Source organism: Diabrotica virgifera, chromosome 5, assembly GCF_917563875.1.
Source record: "Diabrotica virgifera virgifera chromosome 5, PGI_DIABVI_V3a".
Lineage (NCBI taxonomy): Eukaryota > Metazoa > Arthropoda > Insecta > Coleoptera > Chrysomelidae > Diabrotica > Diabrotica virgifera.
The window spans coordinates 53,161,204-53,188,318 of record NC_065447.1 but is presented as its reverse complement, the minus strand read 5'-3'; the positions used below and the strand labels follow the sequence as shown (position 1 = coordinate 53,188,318).

Here is a 27,115-nt window from a genome sequence, read left to right as displayed (position 1 = left end):
TCTAAACTACTTTTTTAAAGAACAGTTCAAGAACAATGGTTCAAGTCTAAAGGGCTTTAAAGTGAAACTATAATGTTTGAATACTATTACTAAAAAGAGTGGCAGAAAAATTTGGAGACAAAGAAGGAACGGATTAAATCGATTAGTAATTACGACCATAATCTTGAATAACCAACGTAAATATCTAGAATAAATAATATTTTTGTTTACATATATTTTATATGTATAATGTTATAAACAAAGCCCGAATTTCAGGCACTCCTAGGTTTTACTAGGCAATCCTCAGGTCTTACTGACGGTCTTAGTCAAAGCCCGAAATAAATTACAGTTTCGGCCTTTGACTAGTCAAATCTAGGAGAGAATAAATTGGTCAGGCAAAGGTCGAAATTTAAATTTTATGAAATCGGTGATTGACTAGTCAAACCCCGATCAGCTATTAAAATGTTGTAATTTGTTAGATTAGGTTTAATAAAACGTCATTTTTTAAATTTTAATGTTTATTATTTTTATATTGTCGTAATTAAAATAAAAAAAATAGTGTTTATTCTCACATGTTGATGCATTATGGCATTTAGACTTGCAAAATATGTTAGACCTTTTACACTTACGTAATTTGAAAGAGCATTTCTTACTGCAGTAGCATTTTTTAAATCCTTGTCCTCCAAATTTAGAATCTTTTTAACTAATTTCTCTTAGAGACAGAGAAAGCTTAATGTCTGGAACATCTTCGAAATTAGGAAATTTCTCTTTGAATTCTCTTATTTGATTTCTTGAAAAAAGTGTGTTTATTGTTCCGTATTTCGTACCAACTCTATATAAACCGTCAATTGTTTTATCTTGTATGCTACTCAAAATATTGCGAGCATCCTCTTTGGCTCAATCAAAGCTGGGGATAGGCATTGTTACAGTTTTTTCGATCGAAATTGGAGCAAATTCTTTTTCACTTAATTGTTTCATAGCATTAGCCTGGGCATGAAGAACTTCAATCGCATTTATTTTAATCTTTTCTTTCTGTGCACAACGCATGCTCCAACGCGTGCCAAGGAGATGCTCGAAATATTTTGAGTATCATACAAAATAAAACAGTAATTGACGGTTTATATAGAGTTGGTACGAAATTCGGAACAATAAACACACTTATTTCAAGAAATCAAATAAGAGAATGCAAAAAGAATTTTCCTAATTTCGACGATGTTCCAGACGTTAAGCTGTCTCTAAGAGAAATTAATACAAAAGATTCTAAATTTGGAGGACAAGGATTTTTATAAAATACCACTGCAATAAGAAGTGCTCTTCAAAACCATGTAAGTGTAAAAGGTCTAACGTATTGTGCAACTCTAAATGCCATAATGTCTCAACATGCGAGAATAAACACTAATTTTTTACAGGCATTTTTTGACACGTATTTTAATTACGACAATATAAAAATAATAAACATTACAATTAAAAATGACGTTTTATTAAATCTAATCTATCAAATTACGACATTTTAATAGCTGATTGGGGTGTGACTAGACAAAGGCAGAAACTGTAATTTATTTCGGGCTTTGACTAAGACCGTCAGTCAGACCTGAGGATTGCCTAGTCAAACCTAGGAGTGCCTGACATTCGGGCTTTGACTATAACATATATATTATAATAAATAAATTATATATTATTTATTATACGGTGCGGCAAAGCCAACTGGAATAAATTCATTATTTCGTGAATAAGCACTTTTGGAAGTAAATCCCGAAACAGGTCGATTTTTATTTTTAAATTATGAGTTTTTGAAATTAGTCCATTCTTTGACGGTTTTTGCGGTAAATTTTAAAGAACCGCTTGGATTAACTTGAAATTTGGCACAAATATAGATAATATGTCAAAGAAAAAAGTGATATTGTGCCGATATGTGCTTTTGCTCTGGGGGTGGATACCACCCCTTCTCGGTGGTGGAAATATTTAACCTCAAAATAACCTCGAAAATTGATAGATATCTCAATTCTGAATAAAAAATCTTATATACGACTTTCTCGATAAATTGATATTTAGCAAGTTATTCACGATCGAAATTGATGATTTCCTACATGAAAAATGCATGTTTTTGAGTGGATTTTCAAAAATATCTCTAAAATTATGCATTTTTACGAAAAACTCATTATAATCGAAAAGAAATCTATTAAATTAGTGAATGGAGTGGTGTTCTTTAAATTATTATGGCAATAACACAACCTAAGTTACAGCCTACTTAAAATCGAGGTTTTTTCGAATTAACCTTGAATCAAACATTTTATCATTAAATAACGCAAGAAATAGAGATTTTTAGAAAAAAAATATGGAAACATCTTTTAAATATGTTACTGATACCTTTAAAAGGTGCTATGATAAAAGTGATTTGGATAAAAAATGGCTGAGTTATTACAAAAACAAAACGATTATGTCGTTGAAAAATCAAAAGAATAATTACTTAAATTAGTGAATTTTCCACAAAAATAAAAATTAACATTATTCCACACACAATTAGGTTTATTTATAGCCTGACTACGTGTTCTGAGATTTTAACCAGTTTAAAGTGCTTAGGTTTGAAAAAAATGTCAATTAAGTATTAAATTATTTTTTGATATTTTATAAATGTTTTCCATTTTTCCAAAATTACTTGAAAACTAAAAGAAATCTGAAAAATATATGTCAGCACTAAAATGTAGTATTTTTTATACTAAAACTTATTCAGTTTTCTTATTGTCTCTATGGTAAACACTGAGTGAGATATTTATATTTTAAGTTTGCACCTAAGTGTGAGAAGCAGTTTTCTAAGCTCTTTGAATCGCATGCTTTAAAAATCAGAGACCTTCAGAAAGTCCAGCTTCTGAATACTTTTAGCACTTACAATTCTCCACAAAATAAGCACAAAATTACAGAAGTTATCGTTAAAAAACCATATTGAAACTTACCTAGGTAAAATACTTTTTAAGCGTTGATATAAGTAGTTTTTTTTTTTTTGATGAAAAAGGCGCATCGTATGAAAAAAAGGAAAGATATATTTTCTGTCATAAATTAAATAAATAACTCAAAATTGCTTTTTAATTTGAAATTCCTCAGTGGCGTACTATTTTTATTTAATTCAGAATAGTACCCGTATGCGCGCCAATGGTGAATATAAAATTCTTAATAGTAAGTTTGTCACTAAATGCGTAATAACTACCTTAAAACCCACCAAATTTCATTTGCATATCTCAACCGGTTTTAGAGCAATCAATAAATCTTCACTTTGTAAGAGAAATCTCAACACCCCGTATCTTGGAACTTCATTAGCTACGACTCTGGTTCTACTAGGTCTCCAAACTTCATACATACACAGATTTTTTTTCAGTTTTTCATAAACTATATTTCTGCTCGGAATATTTTTTCGATAAAATACTTACTTTTTGAGTTATTTGCGAAAAACCGTATAACAACGTGATTCTTTTGTTGAAAAATGAACATATTAACTCGCAAATAACTCGAAAAGTATTGACTTTGCTTAGAATTAGTCAGTTTATCCATTTCCGGACTTATTTTGGACCTATATTTTTTCACCCCCGAGAAGGGGCGAAACTCGCCCCCAGGGCAAAAGTACACATCGGTACTATATCACTTTTTTTCCTTAACTTATTAGCTATGTGCATGCTAAATTTCATGTCAACTCAAGCGGTTGTTTAAAATTCACAGGTTTTGCAATATTTTACCGTGAGTGAATGATCTAATAAATCTATTTGTAGGGGTAATTTATAAGGGTTGAAAATATTAAATACTTAATAAACTAAATTGCAAACATAATAGTATATTAAGTATGGAGAACGGTAAGGGTTTTATACCGATCGAAGACAATTGTTTGGAGGAGGAGCGGTGCGACGACTCCAATTATTGTCTGAGATCGGTTACCCTTAACGTTCGACATGCTTATAACGTTTTTTGCACGATTGATACCATTATAAATTATAAAATTAAACATTTTCGTCATAGTCCAGAAAGCCACTGCGCATCCGCTAGGAAAAATATTCTAATTCGGATTTTTTGCACAATCTTACTCAAAAAGGACTCCTTTTAACAAATTTGCATGTTGCCAGGATCAAAGGTGGTCGAAAATTTTTTAAACGTTTTTTTTTTGTTTTTTTCCTAAACTTATTTTTTTGCATGGAAAAAAGTTTTTTTAGGTTTTTTGGATCATTCCAAACAGAAAAGGTCTTTAGTGACTTTTCTCTAAAAATGATAGTTTTTGACATATAAGCGATTAAAAATTGAAAAATTGCGAAATCGGACATTTTTAACCCTGGAAAACTATGTCAAAAACTGAAAATTTTAATGTTGCCAAGGTAGGCAGATATTCTTCAAACATTAATTGATGAAATCCCGAAGAGTTTCTTGCAATACAATATTCAAAACACCTTTGTTTTTTAATTGCTAATCAAGCGTGCGCGACACTATTTTCCACCGACAGTATGGTGCAAATGAAAGGAATAAATTCGTTATTTCGTAAACTGGCGACTTTAAGGAAAAATCCCGAAACAGGTCGATTTTTATTTTTAAGTTTTGATATTGTGGCTTATCGATGGCTTAACTTGCACAGCGGCTAACTCCGTTTTTTAAAACTTTACAGGAACACAAACAAACTTCTTAAAATCACAGAATTGGTATATTGGGTAACTCCTCAATTCACATAGTAAATAGTTACGTTAAAAATGAACAACTCCATCCTCAACATATTATGTTATAACTAGGATATTTCTCACAAAAAGTTATATTATTTCATTAAAACTACTTACCGGTAAAGTGGAGTTAGCCGATTTGCAAGTTAAGCCATCGATATATGGTATACTAGTGACGTCATCCGTCTGGGCGTAATGACGTAATCGATGATTTTTTTAAACGAGAATAGGGGTCGTGTGGTAGCTCATCTGAAAGGTTCTTCAATTCTCGATTCAGTAATATAAACATTTACATAATTATTTATACAGGGTGTCCAAAAAATTTTTATTAAATTAAATTATTTGACAAAAAAGAAGTAGAAGGACACCCTGTATAAATAATTATGTAAATGTTTATATTACTGAATCGAGAATTGAAGAACCTTTCAAATGAGCTAGCACACGACCCCTATTCTCGTTTAAAAAAATCATCGATTACGTCATCACGTCCAGACGGATGACGTCACTAGTATACCATATATGCCATAATATCATAACTTAAAAATAAGAATCGACCTGTTTCGGGATTTTTCCTTAAAGTCGCCGGTTTACGAAATAACGAATTTATTCCTTTCATTTGCACCATACTGTCGGTGGAAAATAGTGTCGCGCACGCTTGATTAGCAATTAAAAAACAAAGGAGTTTTGAATATTGTATTGCAAAAAACTCTTCGGGATTTCATCAATCGATGTTTAAAGAATATCTACCTGCCTTGGCAACATTAAAATTTTCAGTTTTTCACATAGTTTTCGAGGGTTAAAAATGGCCGATTTCGCAATTTTTCAATTTTTAATCGCTTATATGTCAAAAACTATCATTTTTAGAGAAAAGTCACTAATTACTTTTTCTGTTTGGAATGATCCAAAAGACCTAAAAAAACTTTTTTCATGCAAAAAAAAATAATTTTAGGAAAAAAACAAAAAAAAAACGTTTAAAAAATTTTTGACCACCTTTTGGTCCTGGCAACATGCAAATTTGTTAAAAGGAGTCCTTTTTGAGTAAGATTGTGCAAAAAATCCGAATTAGAATATTTTTCCTAGCGGATGCGCAGTGGCTTTCTGGACTATCATATTGACTAGTTTCATTCATTTTATCAAGATAGATACTTTGGTTGTTAGGTAGTAACTAGGGTGCAAAACAAAAATGGAGAATTGAGTTTTTATTTAGTTGTCAATAATTTTAAGTACAATTTTGATTATTATAAATTAAAATATGAGCGAAAGTGAATTTGAAGAAATTGAACGGGCTTGGGAAGAAGGGTGTTCCGCAATTATTCCCGAAAAATCCAAAATCCGTTATCAAAATACCTACCAAAGTTTTAAAAAATGGTGCGAAGGCAAGAATTTAAGAATCGAAGAAAAGACTTTATTGGCATATTTCGTTCAAAGACATATGCAGTTGAAAGCTCCTGGAAGCCTCTGGGCAGAATATTCAATGATTAAATCCTCCGTTTTTCTTTATGATGGCGTTGATATTTCCAAGTTTTCAACTTTGATCGCGTATTTGAAGAGAAAAAATGTTGGCTATAGGCCTAAGAAGTTTCAATATTAATAAATAATTGGTTAGTTTTCTTTATTCTTTCAAAAAATAAATTAAAATTAAGAGATTTTTAACTCGACGGTAAGTGAAGTACTTACCGTCGAGTTGGAGTACTTACCGTCGAGTTGGATTACTTACCGTCGAGTTGCTAGTAAATGTCACCTACTGACGTAAAATCTGTCACAGTAAACAGTCAAAAATGATCAATCGTGCAAAAAATAAAGTTTAGATCACTACAAAATACATCATTACCTAATTTAAAGTTACAAAATATTTTTTATACAAATTCTTATTTAGAGGGTAGTTTTTAAGGGTTTAAAAATAGTTATAAACTATAAAATACATTTCAATATGAGAAAAAATCAAATTCGTATATTTAACATACTATTTAACGTACCTACACATAATTTAGATTGAAATAACGCTTATATCGGCTGTTTTTAATTTTTGGTAAAAAAGGGTAGTTTTCACCCCTTAAAAATAAAAAGCACACATTGTAGTCATATCACTTTTGAAGAGAAGGATAAGATGAGCTTATTTAAATCGGAGCGGTTCTTTAGAATTTAGAGTTCTTGCAATATTTTACCGTTAACGAACGTACTAAATATATTTCATACTTTATAGTGACGTTATCCATCAGGGCGTGATGACGTAATCGACGATTTTTTTAGTGATAGCTGCAAACTACCTACTTCTTGGCAGTTTGAATATTTAACTTAAGCGGAAAGCAATGTTTATTTTTAAAATAAACATTTTATTTCTGTAAAATGTATTTTGAATTAAATAAATTACGCACATTCTTCTTTTTGTGTCCATTAATTTAATTTAAAAAATTTTTGTTTGGAAACCCTGTATAAATAATTATGTTAATGTTTATACTACTGAATAGAGAATTAAATTACCTTTTAAATGAGCTAGCGCACGACTCCTATTCTCATTTAAAAGAAATCATCGATTATCATCACGCCCAGAAGGATGACGTCACTAGTGTGATGTATATGCCAAAAAATCATAATTTAAAAGCAAAAATCGACCTGTTTCGGGATTTAGTTCCAAAATCGCCCTTTCACGAAATAGTCAATTTATTACATTTGGCTTTGGCACACTGTATATGAAGACATGCTTAAAAAATAATAATTATTTTTTAGGGTACCAGTAATCCAGCAATTAATTCACTTCTCGCCAAATGGGTTCCATTACAAGAAAGAGCAACAATTGGTACCTTGGTGTATGGTGGGAGTCAAATGGGTACGTATAAAAAGTACGCTTAAATTGGGAAAGTTCTCGGGGGTTGGTTGTATACAACCAACAACTGTTTAAAAGTAAATAATAAATAAATCAGAGCTTCAAGTTTTTTAAAAACTTGAAGCTATGAAGCGACACTTCTAGTGTAATTGATTATATTTAATGAAAATTAAATTAAAACCCTATTGGACTATAATTGTCCAAATTGTTCAGATCGAATGTTTTCGGTCTTATTAGACCATCTTCAGTAAACTTAGAAGTACTTGCTAAATAAGCAATTTTATAAAGTTTCCATAATAAGTATAACTTATATTTTAGGTACAATTATTTGTAGTGCCATATGTGGTGCGTTAATACACGTTACAAAATCATGGGCGTCGGTGTTCTATCTCTTTGGAGGATTAGGTATTTTATGGTATATATTGTGGCAGATTCTTTGTTATTCCTCACCGGAACAACATCCATTCATTGGAGAAAAGGAAAAAATCTATCTGAAAAAGGAAATAGGTATTTATGTTTATTTTAATAATAATATAATATGCATGTATATCTAAAGAATTTCCCAATTACTAAATTCTTAAAAGTAATAGATAGTTTATCTCTAATTAGTTTGAGTTGGGACCAAGAACAAACAGAAATACTAGTCATATACTATTTTTCTTTGATCCACTGTAAAGTATTTGTGGCAATTAATATTCTCTTCCCGCATATACTATACATATGCACCTATCCACAGCATACACAAGAAAAAATGATGAGAAGCCAAAGAGACTATATTTATAATGAGAAGAATGTAACACTATCAAATGTACGAAAACCTATTCTGGAGCAGATGTTGGCTCAAAATTCTGCAGTTTCTATAACTGAAACTAAACTAAGAAAGATCAGAAAACCTACTGTAAAATCGTTATACCTAACTAAACAGAAATGAGAACATCAGAAGGGATGTAGAAAAAGAAGTTAAAGAAAATTTCAGTAAAATAAAAAATAAAATAAATAATAAAACTGACATGAAAGAAGTGTTAAATTGTATAAATACAACGATAAAAGCAGTGGGCAAAAATATCTAAACCAAAGCACGCAAGAAAATCGAAGTGTGGGTGACACAAGAAATATTGAAGTTGAAGGACCAATGGCCAGAAGTAAAAAACCGTCCTTCAGAACACAAAGAACTAGACAAAAACAAGAATAAAAATGCCCAGAGAATTATAAATTAAAACCAATATGGTATTTTAATTAAAAGCAATGGAAAACTACAACAGAAAATACGATAGTTTCATTATGTACAAAAATAACTAAAAGCAAAAGCAGGTATACTTAAGGACAGAGATAGAAAGATGATCACGGATCTAAAAAATAAACTACAAAGGTGGACTGGAAATATAAATGAACCATTTTCAGACAATAGCAACACCTTTCCATAAATAAATAGGAAAACCGGTCTTTAAAAATACCAAGAATATAAAAGCAACCGGTTCCGACGCAATCCTTATAGAACTATTAAAACTCATTATTACATTTGTTTAACATCATATAAAATACTGGTACTATTCCCCAAGGATGGCTAATATCCACATTCCTTACAATACCGAAAACAGCTAATGCCAAATAATGGGTGGAATGCATAAAACGTAGTACCTGCTAATGCTTCAAGTATGTACTCCATTTTTGGAGATTTTAACACACTTAAAAAGCCTTAAATGCTTTGTAAGTGTACTAAAACACTTACAAAGCATTTGTAAGTGTAATAATGCTTTGTAAGTGTAGTAAAATCTTCAAAAATGTAGTACATACTTGAAGCATTAGCAAGTACTACGTTTTATGCATTCCACCCAATGTTTCTATCACCGAACAATCTTGTTAATGAGTCAGTTAAGGTATTTCTAAAAATAAATCAGAACCGTGTTTACAGAAAGCTGGAACTTCGTATTGTCGGGACTCAGTTAGGATTAAAAAAAGGCTAGGTACTAAAGAAGCTCTATTTGCTCTAAATAATCTCACATAGACATGCTAAATCTTAATAATCTTATGCTTAAATCTTAATAATCAAGAGAATATTTCATAGATTTCGAAAAGGCTTTTGAAAGGGTTCGCCATGATTTACTCAAAGATATTCTTGAGAACAAAGGCTCAAATAATAAAGATCTACGAATAATCCTGAATTTATATTAGAATCAGCGAGCAACTCTAAGAATAGACGATGAAGTTTCAGATGTAATAAAAGTAACACAGGGTGTGAGACAGGGATTTGTATTGTCCGCGCAATAAATGTGTCCACTATTTTACGTCTACAGTGAACACATTTTGTCAGAAAGCAACGAAGCACTAAGAAGCCCAAAACCTAGGAATTTTGTGCAGTAAGATGAACCGTCATGCAACTTTTTTCATTCGATTCGAGAGAGTGTCAGGCAATTTTGTGAATTAAATTGATCTCCAGCAAAATTTTTGTGCATAAGTAAATGCATTTTCAAAGTGCATCTCGAACAGATGGAAAATGAAAAATTTAGAACTCAGGAAATAATGAAGGAAATGAGTCCAATTTTTATAATTGTGGGTTCTGGAGGTCACTGAATACGAATTTTGTGACGACGATGGTCTCCGAGATACCTGCTGCCCAGGGTGGAACTCGTCTCCTGGGACGATCGAATAATTCGCGAGACGATCGAATTCGCGAAATGAAGATTGGATCGAAAAACTGAAAAATACGTGTTCAATATTTTTCAAAAATCTATCTAATGACACTAAACACGACCCCCCCACTCCAACCCCTGGAGGTGGGGGGGGGGGGGTAACTTTAAAATCTTAAATGGAAACACCCATTTTTTATTTCAGTTTGGTAAAAATAAGCAGCTTTTATTCGATACATTTTTTCGAATTGTGGATAGATGGCGCTATATTCGGAAAAAATGATTTATCGTGATACCATAGGTAAATTAAAGAAACAGTCTAATATCCCGAGAAATACACTTCCAAATAAAAAACTAAAAAATACGTGTTTAATATTTTTTAAGAACCTAATCAATAACATCAAACACGACCCTCAACTCCACCCACTGGAGGTGGGGTTGGGGGTAACTTTAAAATCAAATAGCGGGTTAGGGGTAACATTTATTCGAAATATTTTTTAAATTGTTGATAGATGGCGCTAATAAATAGTGTTTTTCCGATTATAGCGCTATCTATCCATTAGCCGAAAAAATGTCTCGAAAAAAAGTTACTTATTTTTACGTAAGGAATCCAAATCTGCAATAAAAAAGGGGAGCTCCTGTTTAAGATTTTAAAGTTACCCCCACCCCACCTCCAGCGGGTGGAGTGGGTGGTCGTGTTTAGAGTCATTCGATAAATTTTTGAAAAATATTGAATTTTTGAGTTTTTCGATCCAATCTTCATTTCGAGAATTATTCAATCGTCCCCGGCGACGAGTTCCACCCTGAGCACCAGGTACCTCGGAGATCATCGTCGTCATGAAATTCATGTTCAGTGACCTCCAAAACTAGTGTTGCCCAAAATCGGTCTTGGTCTTGCAGTCTTGGTCTTGTTCTTGCGTTTTCGCAAGACCAAGACCAAGACCAAGACCGCCTAATTTTAGCAAGACCAAGACCAAGACTTACCGTGCAAGAACAAGACTAAGCCTGCGAGACTCTTGCGTCTTGCAGTTAGAACTGAGGGTCGCTTTAGGGAGTATATAAGTTCGGCTATATTCTTAGATACTCTATGAGAAACAAAAAAATTGTAAGAAAAATTTTGAAAATTTGACTTATGCGCATTACGAACAATACCATAAACATACATAGCGAATCAAAATATCCATTAAAAGAACACTCGACTCATTTGACATGTACTCAGAGGTCATTATCATAATGTAAAAATAAAATTTTTTAGTCATACATTCTTTCTCAGACTCAGCAGCCGACTTCTTTGCTCTGAAATTAATAATTGTCCTGGTTTTGAGAATAGTCGTCTTCTAATCATATTCATATAACACAACACACAACATTCCTGCGTTGCGACGCCTACAGTAATATCGAATATCTTATCCAAACTTTTTAAAGATATGTCACCTTAGCACTTATATAAATTTACATAAATAATTTTTTCATTATTAGTTTTCTAGGATTCTAAACACCAGAAATCTTTATCAGTATACATTATTATAGTAAGACTATTATGTATTGTTTTTGCTGACTGTGTCCTGTGTTCTGTGTTATGAGGTCACTCGGCTAAACAAAATTTGCCAAAACAGCGCGGCTATTATTTATAAGTATCATAACCAGGCAAAAGTATAGAGATAAATGCCGAATATCGTGTAGACATAATACCGAAATATTATTTTAACGATATAGGTACACTTCTCCAAGAAATTAACGCACCACCCATTTTTATTTATACGTCCATGGCACCACCTTAAAAACGGGTCATTTTTAATGTCTCAAATTTCCTAAACCTGTTGTTATTTAAATTTAAGTGATTGTTCTAATATTTGGTCTTATTCTATTCTTTATAAATATCGCAGTAAGAATAGATATTGTTGCTAGACAGGTCAATTATTGTCAGTGTATACCGGGTGTACCCATCAAACTGTTTTTTTTCTCACTCTGTGGAATATTCTAGCATTATGCTAACTTATTATTCTAGCATGCAATGATAGCATACTGAAATTAAAGCCCAACTAAAGCCTCATATTTTCTTAACATTATGTTTTTTATTCATTCACTTATATTGGATAATAAAAAAGTTAGGTGCTTTTTTAACTAGTCATGTTTTTCATCAATACAGAATGTTTTTAAATAAGTATGGTAAACTTTAATGGGTAATTCTGCACGAAAAACTAATGACAGTTTACTTCATAAACGTTTACTTTATAAATGCTTTGTTTACCAAATAGGGAGGGATTGAAATTTTTCTTACAAACTGACGATTTATTTATTGCTCTAAAATCGGTTGAGATATGCAAATGAAATTTTGTGGGTTTTAAGAGGTAGTTTTAACTTTAGTTAGTTAGAACATAGTCAGAGATCACTTAGATCGTGGGTTCAAACCCCACCAGTTGTCAGTTGTTTAGATATTTATTAATTTGGCTAGTCTTTACTATGGCTATGATATTCAAGCTTAAAATGTACCTCTCTGTTACGTTGTTCTAAGATATGCAATGGGCTAATGGGCAACTGCGAGACTTGCAAGACCAAGGCCAAGACCAAGACCGGGAGCGCAATACCAAGACCAAGAGCAAGACCAGGTGTACTGGCGCAAGACCAAGACCAAGACTGTCCCAGTCTCGTCTTGGTCTTGCATTTGGGCAACACTATCCAAAACCCCCAAGTATAAAAATTGAACTCATTTCCGTCAATATTTCCTGAGTTTTAAATTTTTTAGTTTCCATCTCTTCGAGATGCACTTTGGAAATGCATTTTCTTATGCACAAAAATTTTTGCCGGAGATAAATTTAGTTCACAAAATTGAATGACACTCTCTCGAATCGAATGCAAAAAGTTGCATGACGATTCATCTTACTCCACAAAATTCCTAGGTTTAATGCTTCGTTGCCTCACCTATTAATCAAGCGCAAATAAGGGAATGATCGCCAATAGGGAAGTGATAACTAACATTAGGTATGGGCTGGTGGCAAGAACACCGGAAAAGGTTCAAGTTTTACTAGAAAATATAAATAGAGTATGCAATAATTAACATATACAGATTAATCCAAGAAAATCTAGTATACGATCTTTAGTCAAAAATGAAATTAATTATACAAACATTCCCTCCATTCAATCGGTAAATACTACAAATACTTGACAACTATGATCACACCAGGTAAGTGATTAAAATATCCAGATAAAAGAGATATTGAAATTGCTTGCTTCATTTTCATAAAAATGAAGAAACTGCTTAATAATCGTGATATCAGTCTCCCTTTAAGAATTAGTATGTTAAAGATCATGTGTGCTTAATACTTTGTTGTACAGCATTGAAATATGGACTCTCAAACAAAACAATATAAAAAGCATTGAGAGTTTAGGGGTGTAGTGCTATCGACGAATATTAAGAATACTTTGTGTTGACCGAGTCACAAATGAAGAATTATGCGAAGGGACAAAAGGCCAGAAGTAATACCATACAAAATAGAATATTGGAATAGGGGAGAGTTGGACAAAACCGGGTACCACTCCAAAAACCGTCTGTATCTTTTGCTATGTGAGAGTAGCAAATGTATGCTGCAGATTGAAATATTCTCAAATGACTTAAGTTTAATATGCCAATGTCAATTTTTGAAAATATTCTTAGATTTTAAATTTTTTTTATTTTTATGAAAATATTGCAAAATACCCGGTTTTGTCCAACGGGTATGATAAAACCGGGTAGTAAATTAATTACCATGTAAAAAGATTAATGGGCAGAAAATAAAATATTTATTAAAAGTATTTGAACAAAAATCGAAAATCTATGAACAGAAGCCACAAATAAAAACTTCATCTACATCATCATAGGCACTACAGGCGTCAAAGCCCATTTGGTGCAAGACACACATTTTATCCAGCCTTACTTTGCATTATAATTTGAAAATAGTTAATTGTAATATAGACACGCATCGTCATTATTACCTTCTTCCTTTAAACTCTCCAAAATGTTGTTTTTGGTGCAGCCTTTTTTACCAAGTTTTTTCTTTTTTTTTTGGTCCAGTTCATTTAGTTTTAATTTTTTTACGACTGGAGATTTTTTATATTTTTCCTACTAGCTTTCTTACTCTTATTAGCTTCTTCAACAGAAGAAACCACATGTTGTAGTTAACTAAAAGCAAAAAACCACTGCAGAAACTGGAAGTAACAACAGGTCTGATAAAATCGGATACCCGGTTTTGTCGATTTTCGGACTACCCGGTTTTGTCAAACTCGTAAACAAGACATTAAATGTTATTTAAATTTTTAAGTTATGAAATAATATTCAAAATTTTTGGCCAAATTAAAGGTAATATACTAGGTTACATGTATTAAATTTTGAAATGGCCATTAGTTATTCATTAGAGGAGAAAACAGCTAGAAACTTACCTTAAAAATCAAGTTTCCTTACTGCTCCGGCACAGATTACTCAAATGAGGTAGAAATGAATACACACGACTGTTGGTGGTAAAGGGACACTAATTTTAACATTGTCTAATAGATAGCAGCAGCCAGTTAGAAGAATTAAGGGGTACCCAATTTTATCAACCTACCCGGTTTTGTCCAACTCTCCCCTACTGCTGCCATCTAGAGTGATAAAAATGCACATACATACTTGCAAAATATAATAGAGGGAAAGGTTGAAGGAGGAAGAAGTCCGGGCCGCAGAATAATGTCCAGGATTAGAAATTTAAGAGAGAGCCTTGGTTGCACCACAAACAAACTATTTAGAACGGCTGTTAATAAAGTTCGAATAGACTTGAAGATAGCCAATGTCCCAGAGAAGAGGAACAGAAAAAAGAAAACGTAAATGTCCCACCTTTCTATTTTCATAATGAGCGCAAAACTAACAGAATATAAATAAAGATTTTAAATAAAGTATTCTATATTTCATATTCCTTTATTTTATAATTCTTTTAGAGGGAATATCAACAACAAGACCTCCCACTCCATGGAAAGCAATGTTGACATCTGCACCAGTGTGGGCATTAGTAGCTGCTCAAGCCGGGCACGATTGGGGCTTCTTTACAATCTTAATAGAATTGCCAACTTATATGAGCGAGGTATTGAAATTTAATATTAAAGATAACGGACTATGGAACTCCTTACCATACATCGTGATGTGGGTATGCTCTTTGAGTTCTGGAAAATTGTGTGATTGGATGGTAGCTAAGGGGTACATTAAGGTTACATTTGCAAGAAAAGTCTTCACAACATTAGGTAAGTTGGAAAATATTCTTTTTCTCGTGAGGTAGCAGTGGCGTAGCGTGAGTGTCGGCCGCCCGGGGCGGAAGACAATTTTGCCGCCCTCTTATTTAGGTATTTTAATTTATAGTATACTATACATTACATACATTAATTATAGAGAACTTTTCGGCGAGAACAGTTATCATTATTTTGCATTATACAGGTTGGATTTTAAATAAAAAAGTTTATCTAAGTTTTACAATCACGTTTATTAATACAAAAATTCTTTTACTTTAACTAATTAGATACATTGATATAACTTAGGTACCGGTACCTATCACTTAAGATTAGGTACACCTTGAAGATCGACAAAAGTTCTAATTAAAAATAAATTTTTAATTAGAACTAAAACGATACTATAATGTTATATTTTTATTTGTATTGAAAAGTAATATCAGTATTTGTTAGAATTAAAAACAAAACTTCCGTCTTCAATTAACAATTTATACGTCTACTTTTTTTAAGAGCAAAGTCTTTTATTGCACCGTCAATGTCTATCGCATCACACACCTCTTGCTCAATAGACAAAATAGCCAAATTAGTTAGTCTGAGCGTGTGCTCACTACGGAGACCAAAGGATTGTATCCTCGCTCCGACCCTCGCTCTCTGGGATTTATATTCGTGAATTCTCGCATTTAAAATAATGTATTTATTTTACATAGCGATCGATAATATAGTTTCGATCGCTATGTAAAATAAATACATTATTTTATATGCGAGAATTCACGAATATAAATACCAGAGAGCGAGGATACAATCCATTGCTCTCCGTAGTGAGCAAACCCTTGGAGTACTCATTGTCGATCTTAAATAATTTTTAATCAATTTCAATTTTGAAAAACTCCTCTCGCAGCTGGCATTGCTTATAGCAACTGTGAAAAATATTCGGAACATTATTAAAATATTGGGCACAGTATCTTCCACCTTGGATTTAACAATAAATTTAAATATTTCAAGCGAGTCTGCATTAATCAATTTCGTTGCCTATAGCAGCAACGAAAGTCCGCAGTCGAAGTTTTTCCAGCTTGAAACCCTGCTCGTCAATTTCGTCAGATGCGTAGTCTAGATTACATTCAGTGTTGTCTGGATCTAATAATATAGCCGTCGTTAGATAAACAAACTTATCCTTTAAATCTTGTTGCTGTTGAAAAGGCTCACGAATTTCTTCAATAACTCTATCTCTATCTAACGAAAAAAACAGCTTTCGTCTCAACTCATTTTCACAAGACAAGTTAGCACCTCTAGTTCCGTCATCAAAAATATGCTTTCTTGTTATGCGCCTCCGAGGTTTTATGGAAACTCCAAGTTATTCACACATATTTTTGCATAATCTACCTACAGCGGCATTTGCTCATTCCTCTCTTTTCTCTGTCAATATCATCTGCAAAGCATTTACTTTCTGAGCGCACAATCTTATGTCAAGTCCCCTTGTTTGTAAATATTTTTGTGCATCATTCACTGCATGTAGCATCGGTTGCCACAGGCCCAAAAAACAAAGAAAGGAAAATGACTGCATCGAAACTAGTGAAGCACCTGCATCTGTCTTAGTGTTTAAGATTTCACGTGCCTCTGTCAGTTTTTCCAAAGTGACGAGAATGTCTTTGTAATGATGCCATGTCACATTTACGGCATCGCCTCTTGCACTCCACCGCTTGTCTTGAATCCTTTTTTTTTCCTGTAGCTGCTATCAGAACTTCCCAACGATGTGTCGATAAGAAAAAAAAGAATAGCAACGTTCTAAATTGCCGAAAAAAGTTGTGGTGATTGTTAGTCATAAACGGAAAATTTCGACAAGTCAGTATAGACGTTCTTGCCAGTCACTACAAAATATCATTCAAAGAAAAGGAATTCATCGAATTCGTCACAAAATAAGTAATTAATAATGAAAAATTCCGTGCTCCTTTCAATCGGTCCGAATTTGTAGTTGCGATAAAAATATAAAATGGTTCAAATATTTACAAAATATTTTTATTATTTATTGTTAAATTTTGCCGCCCCTAAAAAGTGCCGCCCGGGGCGGGCCGCCCCCACTACGCTACGCCACTGTGAGGTAGGTTAAAAATGATAAAAAATACTTCTTCTTGTTCTTCTTATTTTAACACCATCAGCCCGGTGATGGATGACCGAAGTTATCTTCGTTTGCGTTAAAGTTAAGATAACTATGACGGATAACTATCTCCATAACTATTTACGCAAATTTCGTGTGACGTATCCGTCACCGTTTTGATTTATGATTTGAGTTATTTCTAAAACGTTAAAAGAGAAATATCATTTGAGTAACAAAGTTTGAAGTGACAAAGAGAACCTTATGTAGAAATAGTATAAGTTGGAGTGAGTGCGAGAGATTGATCGGAACATGGCACAGGAATGACAGGATCGAAAGATAACCATAAAAGCAGCGTTGCCAGTGTTGGTACAATTGTACCAATTTGATACAATTAGCAACCAAACTTTTGATATACTTCATTCGCTCTCGTGAGATTTTTTTTGACACATTCGGAATAGGAAACATACAACACAAAAATTCCTACCTCACGCTATTAACTGCTAAAATCAACTTAATCTTTCATTGAAAAAAAAAAGAATTATTAGAAATAGTGGGAGTGTCTACTAATCTCATAAAATTTTGAGGAGTTTATTTCTACAAAATATTTTTATTTTGTACAGTAATAATTTTCTCATTTGTTATCAATACATTATAATGGTATAAATAAGTAATTATTGATTAGCGTAAGGTTTATGTTATTTTTGTGTCTGTTTACTATTTATTCTATTGGCTATGAGCAGGTGCGTTGGTTGTGTAGTAATTTCCAATCACTTCTGGCAACTGAATTTACCAAAAAAAATTACTAACGTCAGTGTCAAAGTGAATCTCGATAGAGCGAATTCATTATACTAAAGTATCTTAAAGTAAAAACCTCAAATTTTGTGATATAAAAAATTTGCTTCAAATAACGACGTTTTTTTTTAAGTTTTTGTACAAAATATGTTGGTTTAGTTTGATACATTTTGTGTCACTATTCCAGTCATTCCAGTGCATTTACAAAAAGTATGGTTCTATGTTTATAAATTTCAACTTATATTCAACAATTATATATCTCGATTTGATATTTGTATGATTTTTAAAATTATATTACCCCTCTATTCTTAAATTATTAGCTTTACTTTTCATTTTTAATTATTGTTTTAATCATATTATTACCTACGTGCTTTTAATTGTTATTTAAGGTCTATTTTTTTGATATTTTTAATTTCAGTCAAAAGATTAACCTAACCTTACACATCCTTCCATAACTACATAGTTGTCTCATAACTTGAGAGTTCATATATCAGATAAGTTAAGACCTGTCAAGAAATAATGCAAGTAGTTAAGTTAAATATGATACATCACCCCAATTCGATTCGAGGATTATAACTTAACTACAGGATAACTTTACGTTATATTTAACGTGAGTGATTCATCACAGGGCTGAATGTCTTGTTTTTTCAAAGTTGTAGCCTAAATTTTTATCTGAATGTCCAACTTTCATAATTCCAGCATTTGAAGGAGCTTTTGTGTGGTCTGCTGATGTTCAATTTCTCTTCCTTTGCAATATATGCAAGTATATTATCATCCATTCTATGAACGTGGTCTCTTCGTGTCCTTTTTCTGACTCTAAACCGTCACACGAAGTTATTTTATAAGAATTGATAATAAAGGAATACCTAGTAGAACACTTAGTGGAACTATGTTGGGACGTAGACCAGTAGGAATACTAAGGAAGAGGTGGATAGACGAAGTGAGAACCGATGGCAAAAAAATATAGAGAGTGGATAACTGGAGGAGATCAGCCAGAGATAGAGACTTTTGGAGACGGACGCTAGGGTAGACCAGGGACTGGCTTGGGCTGTAGCACCATAGGAGAGAGAGAGGCCATAATATGCCTTAAAAAGGTTTTGATCAGGTTAGCCTTGAAACAATTGTAATCGCTTAACTGACGTTGTGAAATATTAGTTATCTTTGTACGTGTTATACTGATCAATTCCTCTCATTTGTATTTGACTGCGATTTTAATTATTCTTTTGTTGTTAACAATTATTCCAAATACGAGTATCTCCAAACCTTCTGCGGAAAAGGCCATGTAATATTTTTTCAATCTTGAGGGACCTTTGTTAATAGAATTTACAGAATCTAGAGTGCATATTAACGAAAACCTATACAGAGTGTCCAGAAACTCTCCTAAGACCGGAGATTCCTCCAGATTATTTCATTCATAGGAGATTCTGGCCAATAGAAAGCTACATAAATCTAAATTAAATTGATTATTTTTTGATGATTTTATCTTCCAATCGTATAGTAAGATATTTGATCACGTGTTTAATTATGTCCAATCAGATTAAAATTATACTGAGAATTATCTACTGTATAAAATTACCGATAGAATTTTTTTAAGTAGATTGTTTCTGTTTAATGGCAACCAGTTTCCTAGTTTTGACAACTGTCACAGTTAAGAAAATATCCATAATATACGTATTAAAAAATAATCTTACGAATATCACACGACAGTAAGAATAAATAAGAAAATAATGCTTCATTTTTACTCACATTTGTTGTCATTGGGCAATAGCCACTCGAGCCCTGCGGACTCTCGTGTCTATTGCCAGACAACAAATTTTCGAAAAACTGTTGCATTATTTTCAATTTATTCTCACTCTCTTGTGATATTATACCCGATAATTTTTGATAATTTCCCGTCAAGTATATTACGTCAGATGCCCTTCGTTGCTACGAAAAAATACATTTAGTGACATTAATGACAATTATTATTTTAAAAATGATAAAAGTTATGAATTTCAACCATCAAATTAATATTTATAATAGGGCTTTTCATCGATTGTCATTTGTTTCGAGCTTCTGTCATATCTTGTATAATCCGTGTGTATTAATATTATACTCAGATTATACAACATATGACAGAAGCTCGAAACAAATGACTGTGAATGAAAATCCCTATTATAACAACTGTGTGTTTAATTGTACTATTTTGTACTTACATAAATAAATTACAATAAAATTTTGGTTTTGAACAGTTTTATTCATAAAATAATCGCAACAAATTGCACTCGATCCCTAAAATTAATATAGAATTTTACTCGCCTTTGGCTCGTGAAATTAAAACTGTTAAAGTGTCACTCGGGAAAAATTTAATAATTTTAGAGCTCTTGTGCAATTACTACTGATAATTTTAAGACAATTTAATCCAATTCACCTAGTGCGACAATGTTTCCTAAGGCCCTATGGGAGCTAGAACTCTTTTAAGATGGCGTCCTGTAATTAGTTTTTTTTAATACCTCCATAATGCTTATATTATGCAGAAAAACGAAAATTTGCCCTACCCAAAACGGACACGGAAACCATAGGCGTCCGTTTTGATAGGGCAACGGTTATTTTATCGCATAACTTTTTTGTCTTTAACTTTCCGGCATTTTTGATACTGGATTATTATTGTATAGTATGTATAGTACTATATCGATCGGTAGCTCAGTGCGACTAGCGGCTGACCCGCACTTCACTTCGCTGTGAGGTACGAGAGTTCAAGCCCAAGCCAGGCCATCGGAAAAACAAAAAGGCTAACGCGTCAGTATAAAATTCTAAATATGAATCTGGCGCTTAGACTGGAATATGCGGGCATCTGATCGACCTATGAGGGAGCAGTACGGCAAGGGATAAGGGCTTGCGGCTCGGTGATACTCCCCCATAGATCCCTACCGAAGGGCGTTGACGCCTAAGAACGGTGTATATACATGTATAGTACTAAAATGTGCTCCTGTTTTGAACAGTTTTATTCATAAAATAATCGCAACAAATTGCACTCGATCTCTAAAATTAATATAGAATTTTACTCGCCTTCGGCTCGTGAAATTAAAACTGTTAAAGTGTCACTCGGGAAAAATTCAATAATTTTAGAGCTCTTATGCAATTACTACTGATAATTTTAAGACAATTTAATCCAATTCACCTAGTGCGACAATGTTTCCTAAGGCCCTATGGGAGCTAGAACTCTTTTAAGATGGCGTCCTGTAATTAGTTTTTTTTAATACCTCCATAATGCTTATATGCAGAAAAACGAAAATTTCCCCTACCCAAAACGGACACGGAAACCATAGGCGTCCGTTTTGATAGGGCAATGGTTATTTTATCGCATAACTTTTTTGTCTTTAACTTTCCGGCATTTTTGATACTGGATTATTATTGTATAGTATGTATAGTACTAAAATGTGCTCCTGTTTAAGTCAGTAGGATACACCTTTTTCTAGAAAATCGATTTAAAAATTAAAATTTCGGTTTTTGGATTTGAAAAAATATTTCAATAAAAAAACTATTTAGAAATACGAAAACTAGTACGTTAGTGAATCTTTCAGATGTGAATCGATTTCATCAATTGCGAATTTCTAGTACCGGTCATAGGCGTCCGTTTTAGGTGGGGCAATGGTTATTTTATCGCATTTTTTATCTTTTATTTATTTCTCTATCTCTAATTTTTCTGTTTCTAGCATTTATAACACTTTTGACACTAGATTAGGTAGGCATAGAGAGTATTTAAGTTAACACAGGTAGGAGAAAAATGTCCTGGCTGAGAAATCTCAGAGAATGGTTTGGATGCAGCTGAACTGAACTCTTGCAGTGTCAAAAGTTAGAATAGCAATGATGATTGCCAACCTTCGTCGCAGAGATGGCACGTAGAGAAGAAGAAGAAGACACTAGATTATTAAATTATGAGGTATTCTAGTACTAAATGTTACTCTTGCTTTAAGTCGGTAAAATACACCGTTTTTTGAAATTTATTTTTGTGAACCTGGGAAATTTGTGAAAAATCTAGAAAAATGTGCATCCTACAGACTTAAAGCAAGAGAACCTTTTAGTACTATAATACCCACAATTTAATAATCCTGTGTCAAGAATGCTTTTAAGTAAAACCCAAAAAAAGTTATGCGATAAATAACAGTTGTCCTACCCAAAACGGACCTAGAAATTCTTAATTGACGGAATCGATTCATCTGTAGAAAATAAATAGGCGTAATACCAGTTTTCGTTTTTTTAAAATAAAAGCGTTCTGGAAGTATTAAAAAGAAACTAATTAAAAGGCGCCATCTTCAAAGAACTCTAGCTCCTTTAGGAAGCATTCTCGGACTAGCTGAATTAGGTTAAATTTTCTTAAAATTATCTGAGGAATTTCCGGTCCTCGTTTGTCAGGAGAGTTTCTGGGCACCCTGTATAGTGAAATTTTAAACAAGCTTTATCCAGCAATATGAAGAAAACGTCCAGAAAAGCTCTCACGTAGTGTCATTTTGACACCACGATTTGACACCACAATGCTCAGCATTGTATCGCTAAAGTAGTAAAAGGAAATCTACAACGAAAGAAACGGAAGATGTTAGAGCATTCACCCTATAGTTCAGATTTATCGCTCTGCAATTATCATATATTTGGTCTACTGAAAATGGCTTTAAAAGGTAGCTAATTATTTTCAGTTGAACAAAGAAATACAAAATGCCGTAAAATAATTCTTCGAGTTACATCGACAAGAATACTTTAAACAGCCTAGTATTTTCGTTCGAATGTTTTAAAACTTAAAATTAAATATTTGTTATATGTTGAAACACGCTGTTTTGTTTAATGAAATATGTTATATTTTTCAGCTGCTGTTGGTCCAAGTATATTCATCATGGCCGCTTCTTATGCAGGATGTGACAGAGCTCTTACTGTTGGCATGTTTACGATATCCTTATTTTTAACCGGACCGTTCTATTGCGGTTTTAAAGTTAACGCCCTGGATATTGCTCCCAATCATGCCGGTATTCTTATGGCCATTGTAAATGGTATTGGATCTATAACCGGATGTGTAGTACCTTATTTGGCAGGCGCTTTGACTGAAGATGTAAGTTTATTTTAACAATAATGTTCATTAATATTAAGGGTACTGACATCAGCAGAGATATGAAACTCTGTACTATGCTTCTAAGCTTCTTTGGTCTTGTAGTTCTTACTAATGCAGGAGCAGTCATTCGCATTCTACTTGATAACTCGTAGCTGCGAAGGCTCCTTTGACAACATATCATAAGGTGTTAGATTTATTTTTTTAACTTTTGGAGTGGTTTCCGCAGGGATGTTGCAATAACCATATATATTTTTGAAAAACACTATTGATGAAGCATATGCCCATATAGATCAAAAAGCAAAAAAACATTTTTTTTCAACCCCTCATTTTATTTATTTTTTTTTTGGCTACAGGGGTTGCACTAGGAAATCGCTTTTGGTATCCATGCATGGGTAATAATAACGTGCACAGAATGACATATAAAGTACATTAATAAAGGACATTGTGTGTGAAGGATTCCAAGAAAATCACTTTCTTTATTAATTCTTCTTTTTTTTTGGGGTGGTTCCGGGGAAAAAATGAGGGTGCACTGTACAAATTTGTAAATAGTACCAGTAAATGGGTAATCGCTGAAAGTCTTTTTCTCTAGCATAAACGGTTCAGATGGTATGAAAAGGGGTTTTTTAAAATGTAACACCCTGTAATTAAAAAAGGGCAATTACCCTTAAGTGACACCTATACCAAAAATCAGTCACTTATTTGTGAATAATTGCCGCAGGATTTCTTCTTAATTTCCATTACAGTTAGGGAAAAATATTTTTTTTAAAAACATCTTTTTTAAAAACTTGTCAATTTTGGGGCCCCACCCCCACTAGACGGTGGGTGAAACATATATATATATATATATATATATATATATATATATATATATATACAAGAAATACTGGATATTAGTGACTGTCAATATCAACAAACAAGTGGTTTATTAGGGTTGCAGTCAGAAGTTTGGCCAGGATATCAAAGAAACACTCTTTTGACTTTTTGTCTAGCTTTCGGGGTTGTTTGACCCCTTTATCAAGACTCTGTAATATAAAACAAAAATGTAAGTATTTTAAAATATTACATTGTTTTAGTAAACCTACTAGTCGTTGAGATTATTAAAGAGAAGCTTGATGATGCTCAACATTTCAAATTAACACAAATATTGAAAACAGAAAACAAAGGACACAATACATTTTAAAATTTTTGAATAATTAGCAGAAATACAATAATTATTCTGTCATGTTAACCTACTGATAATGTAAGTCAAAAACTCTGACACATAGAGAACAGAAAGAAGAAACAATCAAATTAAAAAGTATCAAATAAAAAAGTAATTAAGTGTTATGATTATTGTGGTTCTTTTTAAAACATCAGAGGCCCATACAAGGTGTGTTCAAATTCACTAACTGTACTTAAGAGTATGCAACTCATTATACGTCCATGTGTGTTTTGTAAAACAAACAAGTATTTTTATGTTTTGGTTTTTAGTGTTGCGCAAGTAGATAACAATATATGTTGCTAAGTTTTTCTATATCTGATTTTTTATTTATACATGAGTTGCTAGATTTTATGCAACACATTTCCACAAAAACGCGTTTACAGTGGTTTGTTTCCCTTGCCAAAATACAGGAACCCTCGAAATTGAACTCATGTTTCAATGTTATAGCATGTTCTGTTAGTGCACATGCATTTATTTTGTTAACTTTTATGTCACTACGGTGACTGATGGCTCTACTATGGAAATTACGAGATGTTTCGCCAATGTACACGTTGTTACAATTGAAACAAGGTATAGAATATACAACATTCGAAGATTCCTGCATAGTGAAGGGATCCTTAGTTTTTGTGTATAACATAGACACCGTTTTCACATTCCTTGTTGCGATTTTTAAGCCATTCACATTTTTGAAAATGTTGAATAGCTTCGGTGTCAGATCAGGAATGTAGGGCAAGGAACCAAAAGTTATTTTGGGTGGTACTACTGATGTGTTGCCTGTCAGTTGTCGGACTTCATTATTATGACAATTTCGTCCGTCAGCTGATTGACAAGAAGGAGAACCAAAAATAAGTTTGTTTAGAAGCCCTATGGGATAAGAATTTTCTAATAATATGGATCTCAGCTTTTTTAGTCCCCTATCCCTAAATTCCAGGTGCGACAATTTATATATATATATATATATATATCCACAGAGAACGACAGTTCTCACCAGTGGCGCACAACACCCCTACAAGCGACACTATATATACACGAAATTTTCGATTTTCTAAACCTGACTGAATTGAAAATTGGGCCAAATCCCATCTTAAAGTTTAGGAAAAGACTCGTCGATCCATATGTTACCTCTCCATTTTGGTCCAAGGGTGTGGATTTTACGGCCCTTCCCATTTAAAGCCTGTTTTTCGTTCTCGTCCCCAAAACTCCCAAAAATTTCAAAAATTTAAGCCCGACCTTTGCGGCTTCTGATAGCACAGATCATTACCTTTCCAACGCATGTTTAATTTTGAAAATCGGTTATACCATTCAAAAGTTATCGAGCTCAGAAATATGACTCAATTTTTATTTAAAAAATGGAAAATGTTTGTGGATATGTATGTATGTATGTATGTATGTATGTGTGTGGAAAAGTTACACCGATCTGAATTTGTTTTTCTGTGTTTCAAGAAGGTGTGAGGGCCGATTCAGAGCCCTCAGCCACAGCTAGAGGACTAGGTAGATACAAAATAGCATATTTTTTGGGCGTATATATCTTAGGTTCAAGGAAAGAGAGGAAAACCGCAAATACACCAAATCAATAGGGTTTGAGTTAAGCTTTCAAGTGGCGCTTAAGCGATCAAGCTGAGACATACACACTGCTCGCCATAGCCAAAAAACTGAAAAATTAAACTTTGAAAATTTTGGTTTTTCGACAATTACTCAAAATTTCAACCTACGAATTGCACCAATAACTGAGCGTTTGTAGAAGGACTCAGGACGCGTCTAACGGTGTATACCTCATATCTGGGAAAATTCGAATTTTTAAGTTATAGGCTTCATAAGTATAATCAAATCTATTTCTTACGGGAAAAACGGTTTTTCAAGCTCAATCATTCCTGTAATACGTTCAGTTATCATACTCGATCTTGGATGCTGGTCAGATACTACTTGTCAATACGTTTCAAATTCCTGTTTAGTGATCAACATCAGGTAAACCGTTCAGAAGTTATAGAGCTCCAAAAGTATAATTAGTCCAGGAACTGAAATTTTTCAATTCGCAATTTTTACAGAATGGATAGATTTGCTTGAAAATTTGACAATAAGTAGTGGATAGTCCAAGGATCAAAATCTATATGATGCCGAAAGACGCTTTTACCATGGGGTTGTTGCCACCTCATCTCGAGGGTGGAAATTTTTTATTATATTTTGACCGCAAATGCTGGTAAAAATATTAATTATAAGCAAAAAATGTTCATTATACATTTTTTTGATAAAATTAATAGTTTTCGATTTATTGGTTATCGAAGCTGTTAGTTTTATATCGAAAAAATTACCAGAGAACGGCAGTTCTCGCCAGTGGCGCAGAAATACGCCCCCCTACACGCGACACTATTATATACACGAAATTTTCAATTTTCTAAATCTGACTGAATTGAAAATTGTGCCAACTCCCATCTTCAAGTTCAGAAAAAGACTCACCCATTCATATGTCAACCATCCATTTTGGTCCAAGGGTGTCGATTTTACGGCCCTTCCTATTTAGGTCTGTTTTTCGTTCTGGCCCCCAAAACTCCCAAAAACTTCAAAAATTTAAGTCCGACCTTTGCGGCTTCTAACAGTACTCATCATTA

General features: G+C 33.0%; 1 protein-coding gene across 1 annotated transcript in view; it reads left to right on the top strand.

The window, feature by feature from the left end:
- The window catches only part of LOC126885734 (putative inorganic phosphate cotransporter), a 102,071-nt gene that overhangs the window by 62,376 nt on the left and 12,580 nt on the right, over positions 1-27,115 (top strand). Inside the window, exons 4-7 of the mRNA XM_050652509.1 lie at positions 7,392-7,491; positions 7,807-7,995; positions 15,063-15,362; positions 23,070-23,308. Coding sequence (XP_050508466.1) covers positions 7,392-7,491; positions 7,807-7,995; positions 15,063-15,362; positions 23,070-23,308 — 828 coding nt within the window. The remainder of the gene's footprint in view (positions 1-7,391; positions 7,492-7,806; positions 7,996-15,062; positions 15,363-23,069; positions 23,309-27,115) is intronic.